This window comes from Nannochloropsis gaditana (assembly GCF_000240725.1).
Source record: "Nannochloropsis gaditana CCMP526 unplaced genomic scaffold scaffold020, whole genome shotgun sequence".
NCBI classification, from domain to species: domain Eukaryota; class Eustigmatophyceae; order Eustigmatales; family Monodopsidaceae; genus Microchloropsis; species Microchloropsis gaditana.
The window spans coordinates 45,020-59,158 of NW_005803933.1; the positions used below are offsets into that span (position 1 = coordinate 45,020).

General features: G+C 55.6%; 1 protein-coding gene across 1 annotated transcript; it reads right to left on the reverse strand.

Annotated features, from left to right (window-relative positions):
- Nucleotides 1-5,391: 5,391 nt before the first annotated feature.
- Nucleotides 5,392-5,817, reverse strand: NGA_2050000 (anaphase promoting complex subunit 4; the record flags this gene model as incomplete). The annotated part of the gene is made up of 1 exon (XM_005856201.1): nt 5,392-5,817. A coding segment is annotated over one exon (426 nt), but the record flags the coding sequence as incomplete, so codon positions are not given.
- Nucleotides 5,818-14,139: the final 8,322 nt, after the last annotated feature.

Here is a 14,139-nt window from a genome sequence, read left to right on the forward strand (position 1 = left end):
AGAGGGGGATTCTTCTTTTAGTGGAGAATTAGAGGAATTGCTGCGAAGATTTGATGTGTTGGAGATTGCTTGCTAAGAGATCGCATCGACCGGTCATTGACTTCTCCGCGGCGCACGTTTTGTGTCCCATCATCAGTAAGCACCATCACGGGCACAACCACCACAGGTGCTACTCGATACGCCGACGGGAATAAAGTGATGTTGGAAAGCATACAACATAATCGAGAGCAAAAAAATGAGTCAAGGTGAGTGCGGCATCAGTCTTCGGCAGATGTCGCTTTAGCCCTGATCCCCTCCTCCCGCTAACACACAGCTTGGAAGCCCGCATTAAATATGTCGGCTACTCGAGCGAAAAACAGCTTGGCGCTATCATGGCATTGGTAGATCGAGATTTGTCGGAGCCATACTCCATTTTTACGTACAGATATTTTCTCTGCGGTTGGCCAGACCTGTGCTTTCTTGCGTACATCGACGACGACGCCTCATCAAAAGCTGTTGCAGGTGACCAATATTCTTTGAAAAAAGCTTCCGCAGAGAGCATGGATAGGGATGAATATAACGAACACCGGACACTGGTGGGTGTCATTGTGGGCAAAGCAGATAACGAGGGAAGTCAGGACTCAAAGGGTTTGTGTGGGTACATTGCCATGCTGGCTGTTGAGACCTCATACCGAAGGGCAGGCATCGGTGCGTATCTTTAACGCCGTATGTTTTTTTGGGGGTGTGTGCTTTGTATGGAAAGGAGTTTCGTCTTTCGACCAACATATCTTGCGTATAATAGGGCGTCACCTTTTCTTGAGCAATTTTCGGGCAAGCAATTTCGTGGCAGATGCTCACAATAAACATGCTTTATCAAATCTTATAACCTCTATCCTTCCTTACTTGATACTAGGTCGGAAGCTCGTTAGCAGGGCAGTGGCACGCATGGTAGAAATCGGCTGTCAAGAGGTAGCGCTTGAAGCGGAAGTTACCAATATTGGGGCCCTGCACTTGTACGAACGGCAAGGGTTTGCAAGAGAAGAGCGTTTATTGAAATACTACTTGAATGGCGTGGATGCATTTCGTCTGAAATTGTGGTTGAAAATGGAAGATGATTTCATAATGCCGCACGATGGTCGTCAATCAATGCATGAGAGTGGACAGTGCTGCGGTGGAAAGAATGACCAGCATAACGAGCAAAGACATCCTCATGGAGACAAAAAAGCTGTCTTAGCACATGGTATTGAAGCTAACGACTCTCCTACGGGGCCGCCGAATTGCTCCGGCGGACGCGAGGAGGATATTGACGGAAATATTATGGTAACGAGGCAGAATTTGACATCACTCAGCCTAGAGGGCCGGCATGTACACCCTCAAAGATCGGATGCAGTAGAACCATCAAGAGTGCAGGAGAGATAAAAAAATGTATTGAAATGCGAAAAATTGTACAATGTAACATAACAGATGAGCTGATTCCTGAAGGATGTTAAAATGGTCAGAGACACGATTGGTTTTACTTATCTTTTTCGTTATCAGCCGTGCGCGCCGATAAGTAAGTATCGACTCTTCTTATAACAAATATAGAATCTCGTCGAAAGCGAAATTTCTCGGTATAGACGATGAGAGTGTTGTTAGACTGCCAGGGCATGTCGGCCGGCCTCTCAGGAAACGTTCGGCTCTCAAACGGATATTTGAATTTCAAAAGCGTCCCCAGAGTTTACCTCCAAAAGCGCACATTATGCCTCTAAAAGGCAGGCCGAGCCGATGAAGTGGTGCACAAATGATTTCCGTCCATGATTCAATCAAATGAAATAACCTTTCGTGACTCTTTGCTCGTCTTACTGAGAATTTATCCTCCATGAAGGTCTTTCGTACCGCAATGTCGTCAGTCGTCGGACATGACGGAGCCCTACTCTTAGGACCCCCTGTCAGGTCTTTTACTGACACATCCATTTTCACCTCTTATCAATAATAAAAGCAGATATGCCGTATTTAAAAAGCAACTGGTCATCCATGCCACCCTTGGAAGAATTTGGGCGTTTTGCTTTTGGTGAGATTTTTACCATCCCTGAGATGACCTTGACACAGACGGACCCTACGGCACGGGCGTGCTACTTGCACGTGGCCTTAGAACATCAGGCCCGCGTTCAGGAATTAGATCTTATCTGTGCAGCACCAACAATAGTTGTAAACCTTATGAGGGGAAAATCCACGACGGGAATGAGCTATACATACCTGACCACTCTCAAGGGCCAAACTTCGGAGGAGTATCCTGGCCTCTTTGCCTTTCGCATAGATGCATCGCTCCTTTCCCATGTCGAGGTATGGCAACTTCAAATTAAATTTTTATTCCCACGTGTTGGGGAAAAATCGTTATTGATCAAAAAGGTGAGCGTTATTGTGGAGGATCAGGCGAAGAAACGGGGAGAGCTGAACATGAAAGCCGAGACGGGTGCGGGCAAGCGAGGCGTTTTGGATAGGACCAATTCCACGGCAATCCAGAACTATAATCCACAGCAACGACGGCAGTATTATCCTCCGCCTGTGCCTCCGCAACCATTTAACGCGGAGAGCGCTGTAATGGTAGGTCTCGTAGTAGTCGATCAGGTTTTGGGTGTCATGACCAAAGAAATTCAGGACAACCTGGAATCGACCTGCCGCGGTGTGGAAAAGCGTCTGCTAGCGGATTTGAAAAGACTGGAGGGGAAAATGCGACGAATTGAGGAAGTCTATGATGATATTGCGGCGGACATCCGGCTAACGTCACTACAGTCCGCTCTTGAGGAAGCGCGAATGGCACAAGGCTTGGCCGCGAATGATCCAGAAAAGAAGTCGGCCACAGATGCGGACGGTGGAAACGAGGATCAGGAAGAGGGTGATCCAGGCGGGGTATGGGGAACAGGGGCATTGCAGCAAGACATATACTACGGCATAGGCGTGGGTGTGTGAGGGCGGCGATGTTGGGAGCTTCGCAAAGGGGGCGTTAGCTACAACAGATGCATTGAAAGCTGGCATATTTAGGCCGCAGTCAGATTGCGAAGCATAACAGATCCCAAAAGAAACACGAAGCACGACCAAAGTGATCATATCTTCTACCATCTGTACACTACTTAGTACTGTTAAAGCCACACATCAACAAGCGCTCTTCGCATCCTCATTTTCCTCTCCCTGTACAATCTCCATCCTCATCGTTGACTCGACCTGCATTACTTCGTTAGCAAGGCCATCCAATTGCTCCTGTAGGCGAGTTACCCTTCCAACCCCTTGTCCTTCACCCTCGTTTCCCTCTTCCTCCTCGTCTTCGTCCTCGTCCTCCTCCAGGTCAGCAAGCAGCAAAAAATTTGATTCAGACGTCACACACGCTATCCCCCGGCAGCCTGTGACGGCAAGTGCAAGCTTTCTGGGCGCAACTGCAGCCACTTGCCGAGTCCTTACATTAGAAACCATCTCCCACGGGAGCAAGCTTCGCGCACCTTGGCCGTCGAGGAGACAGGCTCGAGCCCCGCCCTCCTTGTCCACCGGATTCAGATGAGTGAGGAGACTGGTCAATGGAAGTTTCCAGAGCTCCGCTGGAGTTCGAATCTCGAAAGGCTGCACGTTTTCTCTGACCAGAAGCACAATTGACTCAGGATTGGAGGAGGGGATGTGAGGTCGACTTCCATAGAGGGTAGCTTGTTGAAACGAGAAGCCGGCAGGCGCGTCAAGAGAGAGGCCCGTGACCTCGACATGAGGTATTCCATTCGGTGTTTCCGCGCCTAACCGCATGCGCGAAGCTAAGGCGCCGACTTCAATAGAAAGGACAATGGTCCTGGCACCCCCTGAGCTCACGGCGGCCATGAGGATGCGAGACGGGTCAGACCGGGCCGGGGCGTACAGGCTGGGTGGTGATGCTAGGGGCCCCTGGGACAAGAGGAGCACATAAGGGGAAGACAGGCGGTCTGTAATTGCCTCCATGGGCCGTCTGAACACGGCTTCGAAACGAGCTAAGACCCACTCGACCTGCGTGCGGAGGGAGACGGACGCCAAGCCTTTCGCCCCCTCCTTTGCCCCCCCGTCCACGGCATCGCACGATCCTGGTGACCGGGCAGGTGCCGATGTGGTCATAATTCGGGACGGAGGCATTGGTAAGGGCTGGTCCTTGAAGTACGAAGAAATGTGCACGGCGATGACTGCTTCTGTGTTGCCCGTCGGCCCTGCGGCCCTCTTCTCACCCGGAGCATCTTCGGAATCGGTCGGTGCTGACGCTGCAACAGGCTTGCGAAGGAAAGAAAGGAGCATTCGTGTGTGCTTGGTGGAATGGCGGAACGTCAAACGCTTGCTAGCGGCGGGAGGCTCCTCTGTCCCCGTCGGCGGCAAGTGCTGCATAGTGTCCAGGAGCCACAGCACAAAGACTTTAATGTTTTGCCGGGCCCTCTGCACCTCTCGCAACGTCTCTTCCGCTTTTACACTTAGGTCCCCCGCGGCCTTGATCAGCGCTGACAGTGCACTCGTAGACAGTCCAAGCGCTTGGTAGTCAGGCCCCGAGCGCGCGAGCCCCCGGAGTTTGACAGCACGGAAAGCAATCATCTCCCCCACGCGGGCCACTTGCTCGCGGAGAAGACCCTCCACGCCGGCGATCTTGTCATCCATGGTCTTCAAAAGACGAAACATGTTTTGCTGTTGTGGCTCCGAGCCGTTTTGACTCAGGTACTGACTTAGGGCAGGACAGGCGACCCCGGATAGGACAAAGGAAAGAAGCGCCTCTCGGGCTGTTGCCTCGCAAGCGTAATCGCGCAAAAGACTGTTCAAAAGCTCCAGCTTGATATCGAGGGTACGAACGCTTTCGTTCCACTGTCGCTCTGCCATGTCCAGGGCTTCTAAAAGGTGACTGAGGAGGCCGGACACAGCCGCCAACTCCACCGTCAAGGGCCTGAGCTGATGCCGATGGGTCCAGAGTACCGCCGTGGGCACCACCAGCGTGGAAACGCCGCCTCGCGAGCCTTCGCCTGCTGCAATTGTGAACACCATCGCACTGAGATCACGCGAGGCGGCCAGTGATTGCACGCTTAGGGCCGGCGGGGAAAGCGTGGGCGATGCCGCGCGCGGAAGGAATGACTGGGAGGGGTGATCCAACAGTATGGAAGGAGGGGAGCTGGCTGGCTTCGCAGGCGACGGAGTGGGCTGTACGTTTGTACGAGCTTGGCGAATGGAAGCCGGGGACGTTACCCCAATATGTCTGCCGTTTTCGTCGGCGAGTGAAGGTGCCGGGGTCGGAGGGAAAAAGTCACGCAACCTCAAGCTCACCACAGGGAGAAGGCCCGATGAAAACACCAATATATGACCGCCTTGGAAACAAGCCACAAGCACATCTAGGGACGCGACACCAGCTGCCAACTTTGCCTCGATGCTGTCTTGCTTGACGTGCCTGGGCACTGCAAAACTGCCACTCTGCAATCCTAGAGGGGGCAGCTCCTCCCAAAAAACGGCATCCCGGTCTAAATAGTACTTGCCTGCGGCCTGTGTTAGATTTTTCTCCCAGTCCTCCGATGACATGGTCGCAGGCTCTCGTTGCTGTGTGAACCATTGCAAAGCCTCCACCCCCTGCTGAACTGCTGAAGCGGGACGCGCGCCGAGTGGTTGTCTGGCACGCTCGCCTTTTTCCACGTCCAAAAAAGAAATGGCCCCTTGCGCATGACCCAAAGCCAGCACATTGCCATCCGGACTCCAAGACATTGCTGTGACGCGCTTTTCATCCTGAAGAGTGGCTGCGGGCAGCGTATTCAATCTTTGCCACGATATGGTGCGGAGCACTACCACGGACCCGTCCGTCCTAAGCAAAGCGATTAGATCCATTTTCGGACACAACTCCACTTTACTTACTGCGATTGACTTCTCGTGCAGAACACTAAAAGCTTGGCTGTGGAATGTCGGAGGCTGCATCCTTGCACTCTTCATGCCTTCATGCTGCGACTGCATAGTGCTGGTGCTGGAGATGTGACTGCCACAGGTAGCCGACACAGACGATGCACTCACCACGCAGAAAAAGTTCGTTCACACGCCCGAGTAGACCGCATTCGACTGCGACACCTCCCACTGCCCCACCTGTCCATCATTGTGCAATACTGCCCAAGTGAGTTTGTGTATCATGCCTGCCTGCTTTGTGGGTTTTTTGTTTTCCTTCAGTTCTTGGCGAGCCCCGAAGAGGAGCGAGCGAGAAACATAAGGCGAGCGACACCACTCGTTGGCGTGCCATCGTAGGCGGCATTCGAAGGGTACACAACAGCGTGCAGGACCACAATTTGCGTTAAATGTGGGCTAGATGCGATTCAAGGCGTGTGGATGGTTATATTTGAGCGGTCAAGTGCTCGTGTGTAGCGGGAAGCTAGGACTTGTGCGTCCTCGCCTGCGAATACACTTTCAGGCGTGAGAAAATGCGGTGCCCGCGGGCCAGCAACCAAGCTTTTGTTTTTGACGAGCGATTTCACCCTCCTTAGTGCTCGTTCATACCTTGTGCGAGATTTATGTGCTCCTTGTTGTGTCTGGCTTTGAAAAGGGGAAAAGGGATGGGTCAGGCATGTGGGCCCAGCCATGTCGGTTGCGAGCAAGGTCGTGGAACCTGCTGAAGGAGGTGGTGACGAATGGCGGTCGAGTTGATGCCTCCCTTCTCTTTCTCAGTGATGTCCGTACATATGGTCGCAATGACGTGGAATTCCCTTCTCCTGTTGTTGTTATTGGTATACCCGGTCTATTCATCATACGTGCCCCGCATGGCGCTGCATCGCTTTCCCCCTTATTGATTCTTTACCATATATACACCCCTCTTGCACAATATTGTTACAGACTTTTAAAAGACATTGCTATGAATCATGCCCGGGCCGCTTTTGAAAGCGGAGGAGAGGGTTACAACGCTTCAGCGGGGACTGAAAAGTTCGAAAAGGAATTGCGTCCGGCTCCGCCGGGCGGAGCTCCCTCACCCCCGCCTGTGGCAGAGCAACGTCGGCGCGTTCGGTCAGCAATAGAAGAGACACAGGCACTGCGTGTTGGCGACACTTGGTATCCTATTGCTTCGTCGTGGTGGCAGCGTTGGAAACGTTACGTGGAATACGACGGGGAAGACTCCACGAGTGGCGGTCACCAAGCTTTGCACCCGGGCAGGATTGATAATACGGACCTCGTTCACAAGGATCGTAAGCGACGGTGGTGTGAGAGGAACGAAAGCGTGCACAAACCTGCCGGGTGCGAGGAAGAGGACGAGACCCGGGAAGGCTTTGAAAAGGTGTTGGAATTACGGAAAGGAGTGCTGCAAAACGTGGACTTCGCCTTGCTCCCGGCCACTGCCTACAAGCTTTTGAAAGAGTGGTATTCTGGAGGGCCGGATCTTCCCCGCTCTGTCATCACTATCGGTCGTGGCTCCGTCGCCGAGAACCGTGTCAGCTTGTTTCCCTACGTCGTGGAGGTGACGTCGGGAGATTCCACTTATGACTGTGGGACTGCCAGGGAGCGACACTGTGGGCAGATGGTGGTAGAATCGGCCACCCCCGCGTCTCAATTCGTGCAGGACGTCTGTCAATTAGTAGGAATCGACATAAAGTTTGCAGAGCTGTACTCGGTGCCCATGGTGGGGCAGGATGTAGAGGCTGAGAGCACAGAGGAGGCAGAGGGGGGGAAGGAGCCAATGGGGCCATGCAAGCACCCACCAAACGAGAGGGTTTTGGGAAGTTTCAACACGCTTGACTTGATCGGGTGTGCCTCCAAAGGGAACAAGACAAGCCATGGCAATAAATTGGACGTACCCTCGGATCGAGACGGCGCTGACGAACTCGTCCGTCCTCAGATTCCTGCGAAGACAAGCTCCTCCGCCGATAGCCACAATGGGGCGGTGCCGGAAATGAAGCGCATTTCGAAAATGTATTCAAAGGAACAAACCGTAGAAGATATATTCTACGGAGAAACAGCGGCCTGTGTCTTTGTGGAAACTTTGGCCTGGCGCTTTGCGCTGAAGAAGGGCGACGCCCTGGATGCTCACGACCGAGAAAGGTGGTTCGACTCGGTGGTGGTGGAGCGTCTCGAAACCAACGGCCAAGGTGTCCCCCGCGTGAGGATCCATTTTCGATGTTGGGAGGACAGGTGGGACACGGAAAAGGAGGTGACAAGCCGGGCACTCCTGCCTCTCCACACCAAGTCGCCGGACTGGCGGCAATTTTACGTGGGCATGCCTGTGGAGCTTCGCCACCACAACCTGTGGTTTCAGGCGACCGTGATGCAGGTGGATGAGGAAGAGCGGAAGATTTTGGTCCGACGCAAATCTGGAGAGGTGTCTGAGGTGTGGAAAGCCTTCGCGAGCGAGGACGTGTGTCGCCCCGGCGTGCACTTGCCCGAGGCGGCTCCCCGCTCGGCCCCCTCTGCCGATGCCTCGCCTGCTCCTGGCAGCCGCCCGTCTTCATCCACAGCGCCTTCTCCGTCTGCGTGTTCCGCTTTCGGCGCGGGGACGGGCCGCGTGCTGGGGACGGGCGTGGCGGTGGGCGAGAGGGCTTCTGGCAACCCCTCCGGTCGCCCGGGCAATGGGTATGTGCCGGGCTCAGGGACAAGGACCGAGAGCTCTTTGCCGGGGGTGGTGGGCCTGAGCAACTTGGGCAACACGTGTTTTATGAACTCCATGCTCCAGTGCCTGAGCCACACGGGCGTGCTCACGGACTTCTTCCTGTCGGGGAAGCATGAGGGGCAAATCAACGAGGACAACCCCCTGGGAAAGCAAGGCGTCTTGGCCCGCACATACGCGAAGCTTTTGAAGGACATGTGGTCGGGCCGCTTCACCTTCATATACCCGACGGAGTTTAAACGCGTCATTTCCCAGTACGCCCCGCAATTCGCCGGCTACCAACAGCACGATTCGCAAGAACTCATGAATTTTCTCCTTGATGGTTTGCACGAAGACCTGAATCGCGTCCGGCAGAAGCCTTATATGGCCGTACGTGATTATGCCGGGGAGCCGGACGCCCAGTTTGCCGGCGAGTGCTGGGCGAGGCACTTGGCGCGGAACGACTCGGTGGTCATCGACCACTGCCAGGGCCAGTACAAATCCCACCTGACCTGTCCCCGGTGCGGGCACGAATCCATCACGTTCGATCCTTACATGAGCCTGACGCTGCCTCTGCCCGTCACCTCCATGATCAGGGTCGCCTTCACCTTCCACGCCTGGCCTTTGGGTAAACACCGGCCCCTCTACGTCGCAGCCTCCCTCCCCGCCACGGCCACGGCAAACGAGCTGAAGCAATGGATCGCGAAGAACCTATGCGCGGCCTATGCCTGTCGAGATCCCCGGGCGGCATCGCCGGGACGGTCCAAGCACGAGATATTGGCCGAGGAGGAGGAAGAGGAGGACGGGCTGCCGTACAAATCGCGCCTGCCGGACGAGAGGAAGCACATGGGAGAGGGCCTTTCCATGAGCTTGCGGGAGGAGAAAGGGGAGGAGGTCGGGCTGGGAGGACAGTTCCCGTTCGCGATCAGCCTCGCCGACGTGCTGGATCGCCGAATCGTTGGGGAATTCAAAGACACGGACAGGGTGGACGAGCTGGCGCGGACCACCGTGACCCTTCACGCTTTCCAGTTGCAGCATGCTCCGGCCGCTCCCCCTCCACCCCGTGCTTCCACCAACTCGTGGCTTTCCGGCAAACGCGAGGCTTCTCCTTCCCCCCCTCGACTCTGCGGGCGGAAATCCCCTGCACCCGCGCCGGGCTTGGTGCGAAAAGAGGACTTTAGGAAGGGAGAAGAAGTCTTCGTCGTGGCCACGTGCGTCTTCGGGAGGGCGCGTCCCACCACCACCTTTGCCTTTGCATCCAAAACCTACGAACGCTTCGGCCCTCTCCTTCGCTTCACGCTGTCAAGCCTCCAGGCCACCACAAGGGATGTACACGCACGGGTGTGGGCGGCGACTGAGAGGTTCTTGAGGGAGGAAGCGGACGCAGAAGCGATGGAGGAGGAGGAAGAGAAGGAGGGGAGAAGGGAGGAAGAACGGGCAGCGGTAGCTCGGCGGCTCCCTTATCGGTTGTATCTGGCCAAAGCGGCCGGGGATGTGGTAGGGGAAGAAGTACTGGACGATGGGAGTCCCTTTGACGTGCAGGCGCTGAAGGGTCGGGTGCTGATGGCGGCCTTCGAGGCCTCCATGTTCGAGAAATGGGTGGTGAAGGAGGAAGCGGACCGCACCGACCCGCATGCTTCCGTGCAGCGGCATCGCCTGGATGGGAGGACGGGGGAAGAAAGGGCGAGAAAGCCCATCTACCTCAAGCAATGCCTTGAGAAGTTCTCAGAGCGGGAGCAACTGGCGGAGACGGACCCCTGGTACTGCCCCAAGTGCAAGGATCATGTTTCAGCGTTCAAGAAGATGGACGTGTGGTCGCTGCCCGACGTCCTAATTCTCCATTTAAAGCGTTTTTCCTATGTGCAGGGACTGTATTCGGGCCCCACGCGGGAGAAAATTGAAGATCTGGTGCATTTCCCGGTGGAGGGACTTGACATGAGGGACGTGATGCGCGGGCATGTGGACGAGGATGCCCCGCCCCTCTACGACCTTTACGCCGTTTCCGAGCACTCAGGTGGCTTGGGTGGAGGACATTATACGGCGGTGGCCAAAAATTTCAGGGACCACCGATGGTATACTTTCAACGACTCGCTTGTCTCACCCGTGAACGAGAAGGATGTGGAGTCGACTCTGGTCACTTCGCGCGCATACGTTCTGTTCTACAAACGGAGGCGTGGCTCACTCAAGTGGGCAGGCGCCAGGCTGCCATCCAGCTAAAAGTCAGAGATCTCATAGCACATTAATCAGTGTAGCGGTAATAGAAGAGTCCGCAGGGTTGTAATACCCGTTGGGGGTCAAAGTCATGTAGCACAAATACGGACGGTTGTCTTCAAATGTGACCCCGGGTGGCTCATCCACTTTGCCACTCGGGAAAATGAGCCTGTCAATGGCTTGAAGAAATAATGCAAGGTTGACGACATCCTGAAGATGACCCGCTCCTTTACTTGCTTTGAATTTTACGGATCGTGAGGGTTGTCCGGTTACTCAACATGTAACCTCCCCGATTTCGTCATAAGAATGCGGCGAGGTTGGCACCGCCTCCGTCGCTCCATACGCCCACAAATGTTCTTCTACTGGGTCAGAGTGACATTTCCAACGTTCCACTTGCGTGATCGTGGTCATGAACGCGTTGGGGGGATGGACATTTTGCTAGGACTGCATTTACCTCAATACCACGCGTCAGCGAGAGAGCGATAGCTCAAGCAGCAGCACTGGGGTGTATGAGAGAGAAATGATAGGCCCTCCATTCTCTACGCCATTCCACTTAACCAAGTCCAATGCATGCCGCAGGGCGCAAAGACACTTTCTTCAACTAAGGATGGCTGAAGATGAGAGGAGCACCCTTCTTCCCCCTTTGCCTCGTCATCCCGTCGCCTTGACTTCACTCAAAAGCCCGCTCTGTCCCTATGCAGTCGACCTTGAGGTAAGTCCTCCTGCGCGGAGGCGCCGACCGCCAAATGAATTCGTCTCGAAAAGACCGCCACTTCTTCCTTCTCGGAGGCACAATCAATCAGAGGAACCACAGCCGCAAGCACAGAGCCTGTTGTCAATATCCGTTGCACCCGGGGAGAATAGTCAAGGGCTGGCGTCAAGCAGACAGACAGTGCAAGCCGTGGGCCGAAATAAAAATAACGCAGTAGGTGGAGATGGCACCGTTTCGAAGCCCGATTCCAATCCTGGTGCGGGGCAAAGCGAGAAGCCCATTGATGAGGACTCCCTCATCTTGACTATTAAATCGGCCATTTTTCTTCGCCCTGATAGTCTCAAAAACACTGGCTACTGGACTCTTAACGTTCTCACTGCAGGTTTACTTGGTTTGCTCTGTCGGTGGTACCCAACGCTGCTCAGACAACTTCGATACGCGACGGTCGATGCCCTTGACCCCCGTGCCGAGCTGGTCCTGATCACCTCGCTCGACGACTTCGAGTCCTACACGGCCATACTGGCCTTGGACCTGACTGATTTGACGCAAGGATGGCAACCTGTGGGGCAAGTGCGCCGACGGGTGACGCGGCGGCACCGTGGGGACCAGCGGGCGGGCCAGCAGGGCGTGGAAGCCTCCCCCCGAATGTTCTTTTGGCGGCACGAGCGGTTCTGGTTCCACCCGAGAGAATCTCAAGGGCAGAGCAGGGGCGCCGGACCATGGCTTCGGCGGGCGTTTGACTTGAGCCGGTCCTATCGAGAGATGCACCGAATAAGCGCGGAGCGGTTGGAGGAGAGCCTTGTCGATGACGTGGCCCTAGATGCCGCCTTTGCCCGTCTGCTCACCTACGGCGAGAACCAGCTGGACGTGAATATCCCGCCCTTTCCTTCCTTGATCTTGCAGGAACTTCTCAAACCTTTTTTCGCCTTTCAGCTTTTCTCCATCATCATCTGGATCTTGCAGGAGTATTACATCTACATGTACGTGGTGGTCGCCCTCTCGGTCATCTCCATTATCCAAAGTGCCTACGCCGAGTACCAGAACCTGAAAGCCTTGGAGCGCCTGGCCAAAGCGGACGGGATCATCAATAAGATCCGACTCTATGCCTCTGGGCGCGGGATGCACGCTTCTCGCCGCAGCGACGAGGACTTGCTGCCCAGTAGGAGCCCGTGTGCGGCCCATGCCGGCGGGAAACTTTTCGCCTGCCTGACGGCAGACCCTGTGGCCACCTCTTCTTTGCAGCCGGGAGACGTCGTGCACATATCCACGAACATGATCTTACCTTGCGACGTCCTGCTCTTGGCAGGGAGCGTGGTCATGAGCGAGGCCATGCTGACGGGTGAGAGCGCCCCTGTGCTCAAGTCTGCCCTCCCTCTCGACGCCCCCGACACCGGTTTCAAGCCTGACTCGGACCGCGACCGCCGCTACATTCTCTTCGGTGGGACCAAGGTGCTGCAGGCCAAGTGTGGAAATGTACCCCCGGTCCCCTCGGAAGACCTCGCAGCGGACGGAGTCCGTTGCCTCTGGGACTTCGGCGTGCCAGGGCCCGCCGCCTCGGACCATCACTCCCACCACCACCACCGTCACGCCGGGTCGATCACCTTCGAGGAAATGCCTGCCATGGGCTTGGTTCTCCGCACAGGCTTTTCCACCGCGCGGGGACAGTTGATCCGCGCCATCCTCTTCCCCAAACCCTCCAAATTTAACTTCGAGAGACAAACCTTTCTCTTCATGCGGATCCTTCTCCTTGTGCTCGGCGTTGGAATCGCCTTCCAGGTGGCCATTTATCGGAGGAACAGAGTCGACGCGTTTAAGACTTTTCTCGACTCCCTCAACCTGGTGACGGTCGCCGTCCCGCCTGCCCTCCCTCTGGCGTTGAGCGTGGGTGTAAGCGTAGCCCTGGCCCGCCTGAAATCGTACGGAATTTTCTGCTCCGACTCCAGCCGCATCTCTGCGGCCGGGCGCGTGAATTGTTTGTGTTTCGACAAGACGGGAACCCTCACGACCGATGGACTCACACTTAAGGGCGTCGTCTGCGTCCAACAACAACAGCAGCAGCAGTACCAGTCGGGTGATGGTAACGCCGACAGAAGCGACATCCGCTCGGTCCTCGGCACTAAGGTGCTGGGCGGCGACTTGGTGACCGACGTCACGAAATTGCACGCGGTGGCACTGGAGGAAGGAGTGCGGAAAGCCATCAGTCGAAACAATTCGAGTACTTGCCTGTCTTCAAAAGCAGATGAGAATGCGGTGAAAGGCACAGGAGCCGCTCCGCCCCTCTCATTATCTTCGGCCGCAATGGCCCTTCCAACTGCTGCCACGAATCTGTTCAACGAAGCGGCAGAACCTGCAAACAACCACAAGTTAATGCTCAGCTACGTGATGGCTGCCTGCCACTCCATCTCCATCCTCGACCAGACCGACGACGCGACGGCCCTTGTCTTGCGTCTAAACAGTGAGATCATCGGAGATCCATCCTCCTTGCCCGAACGCCGACAGGCACTGGAGAGAATACTGGAGGAGCGCGGCCTCTTGTCGACCGTGGAGGAACTCGTGCTCGATCCAGACCATGACGAAAGTATCCTGATCAAGGTGGAGGTGGAGGAGGAGCAGGAGGACGGTCACGAGGAAGAGGGAGGGGTAGCAAGCGGTCATCGCCGCGGTCTGGGACGAGGCTCTT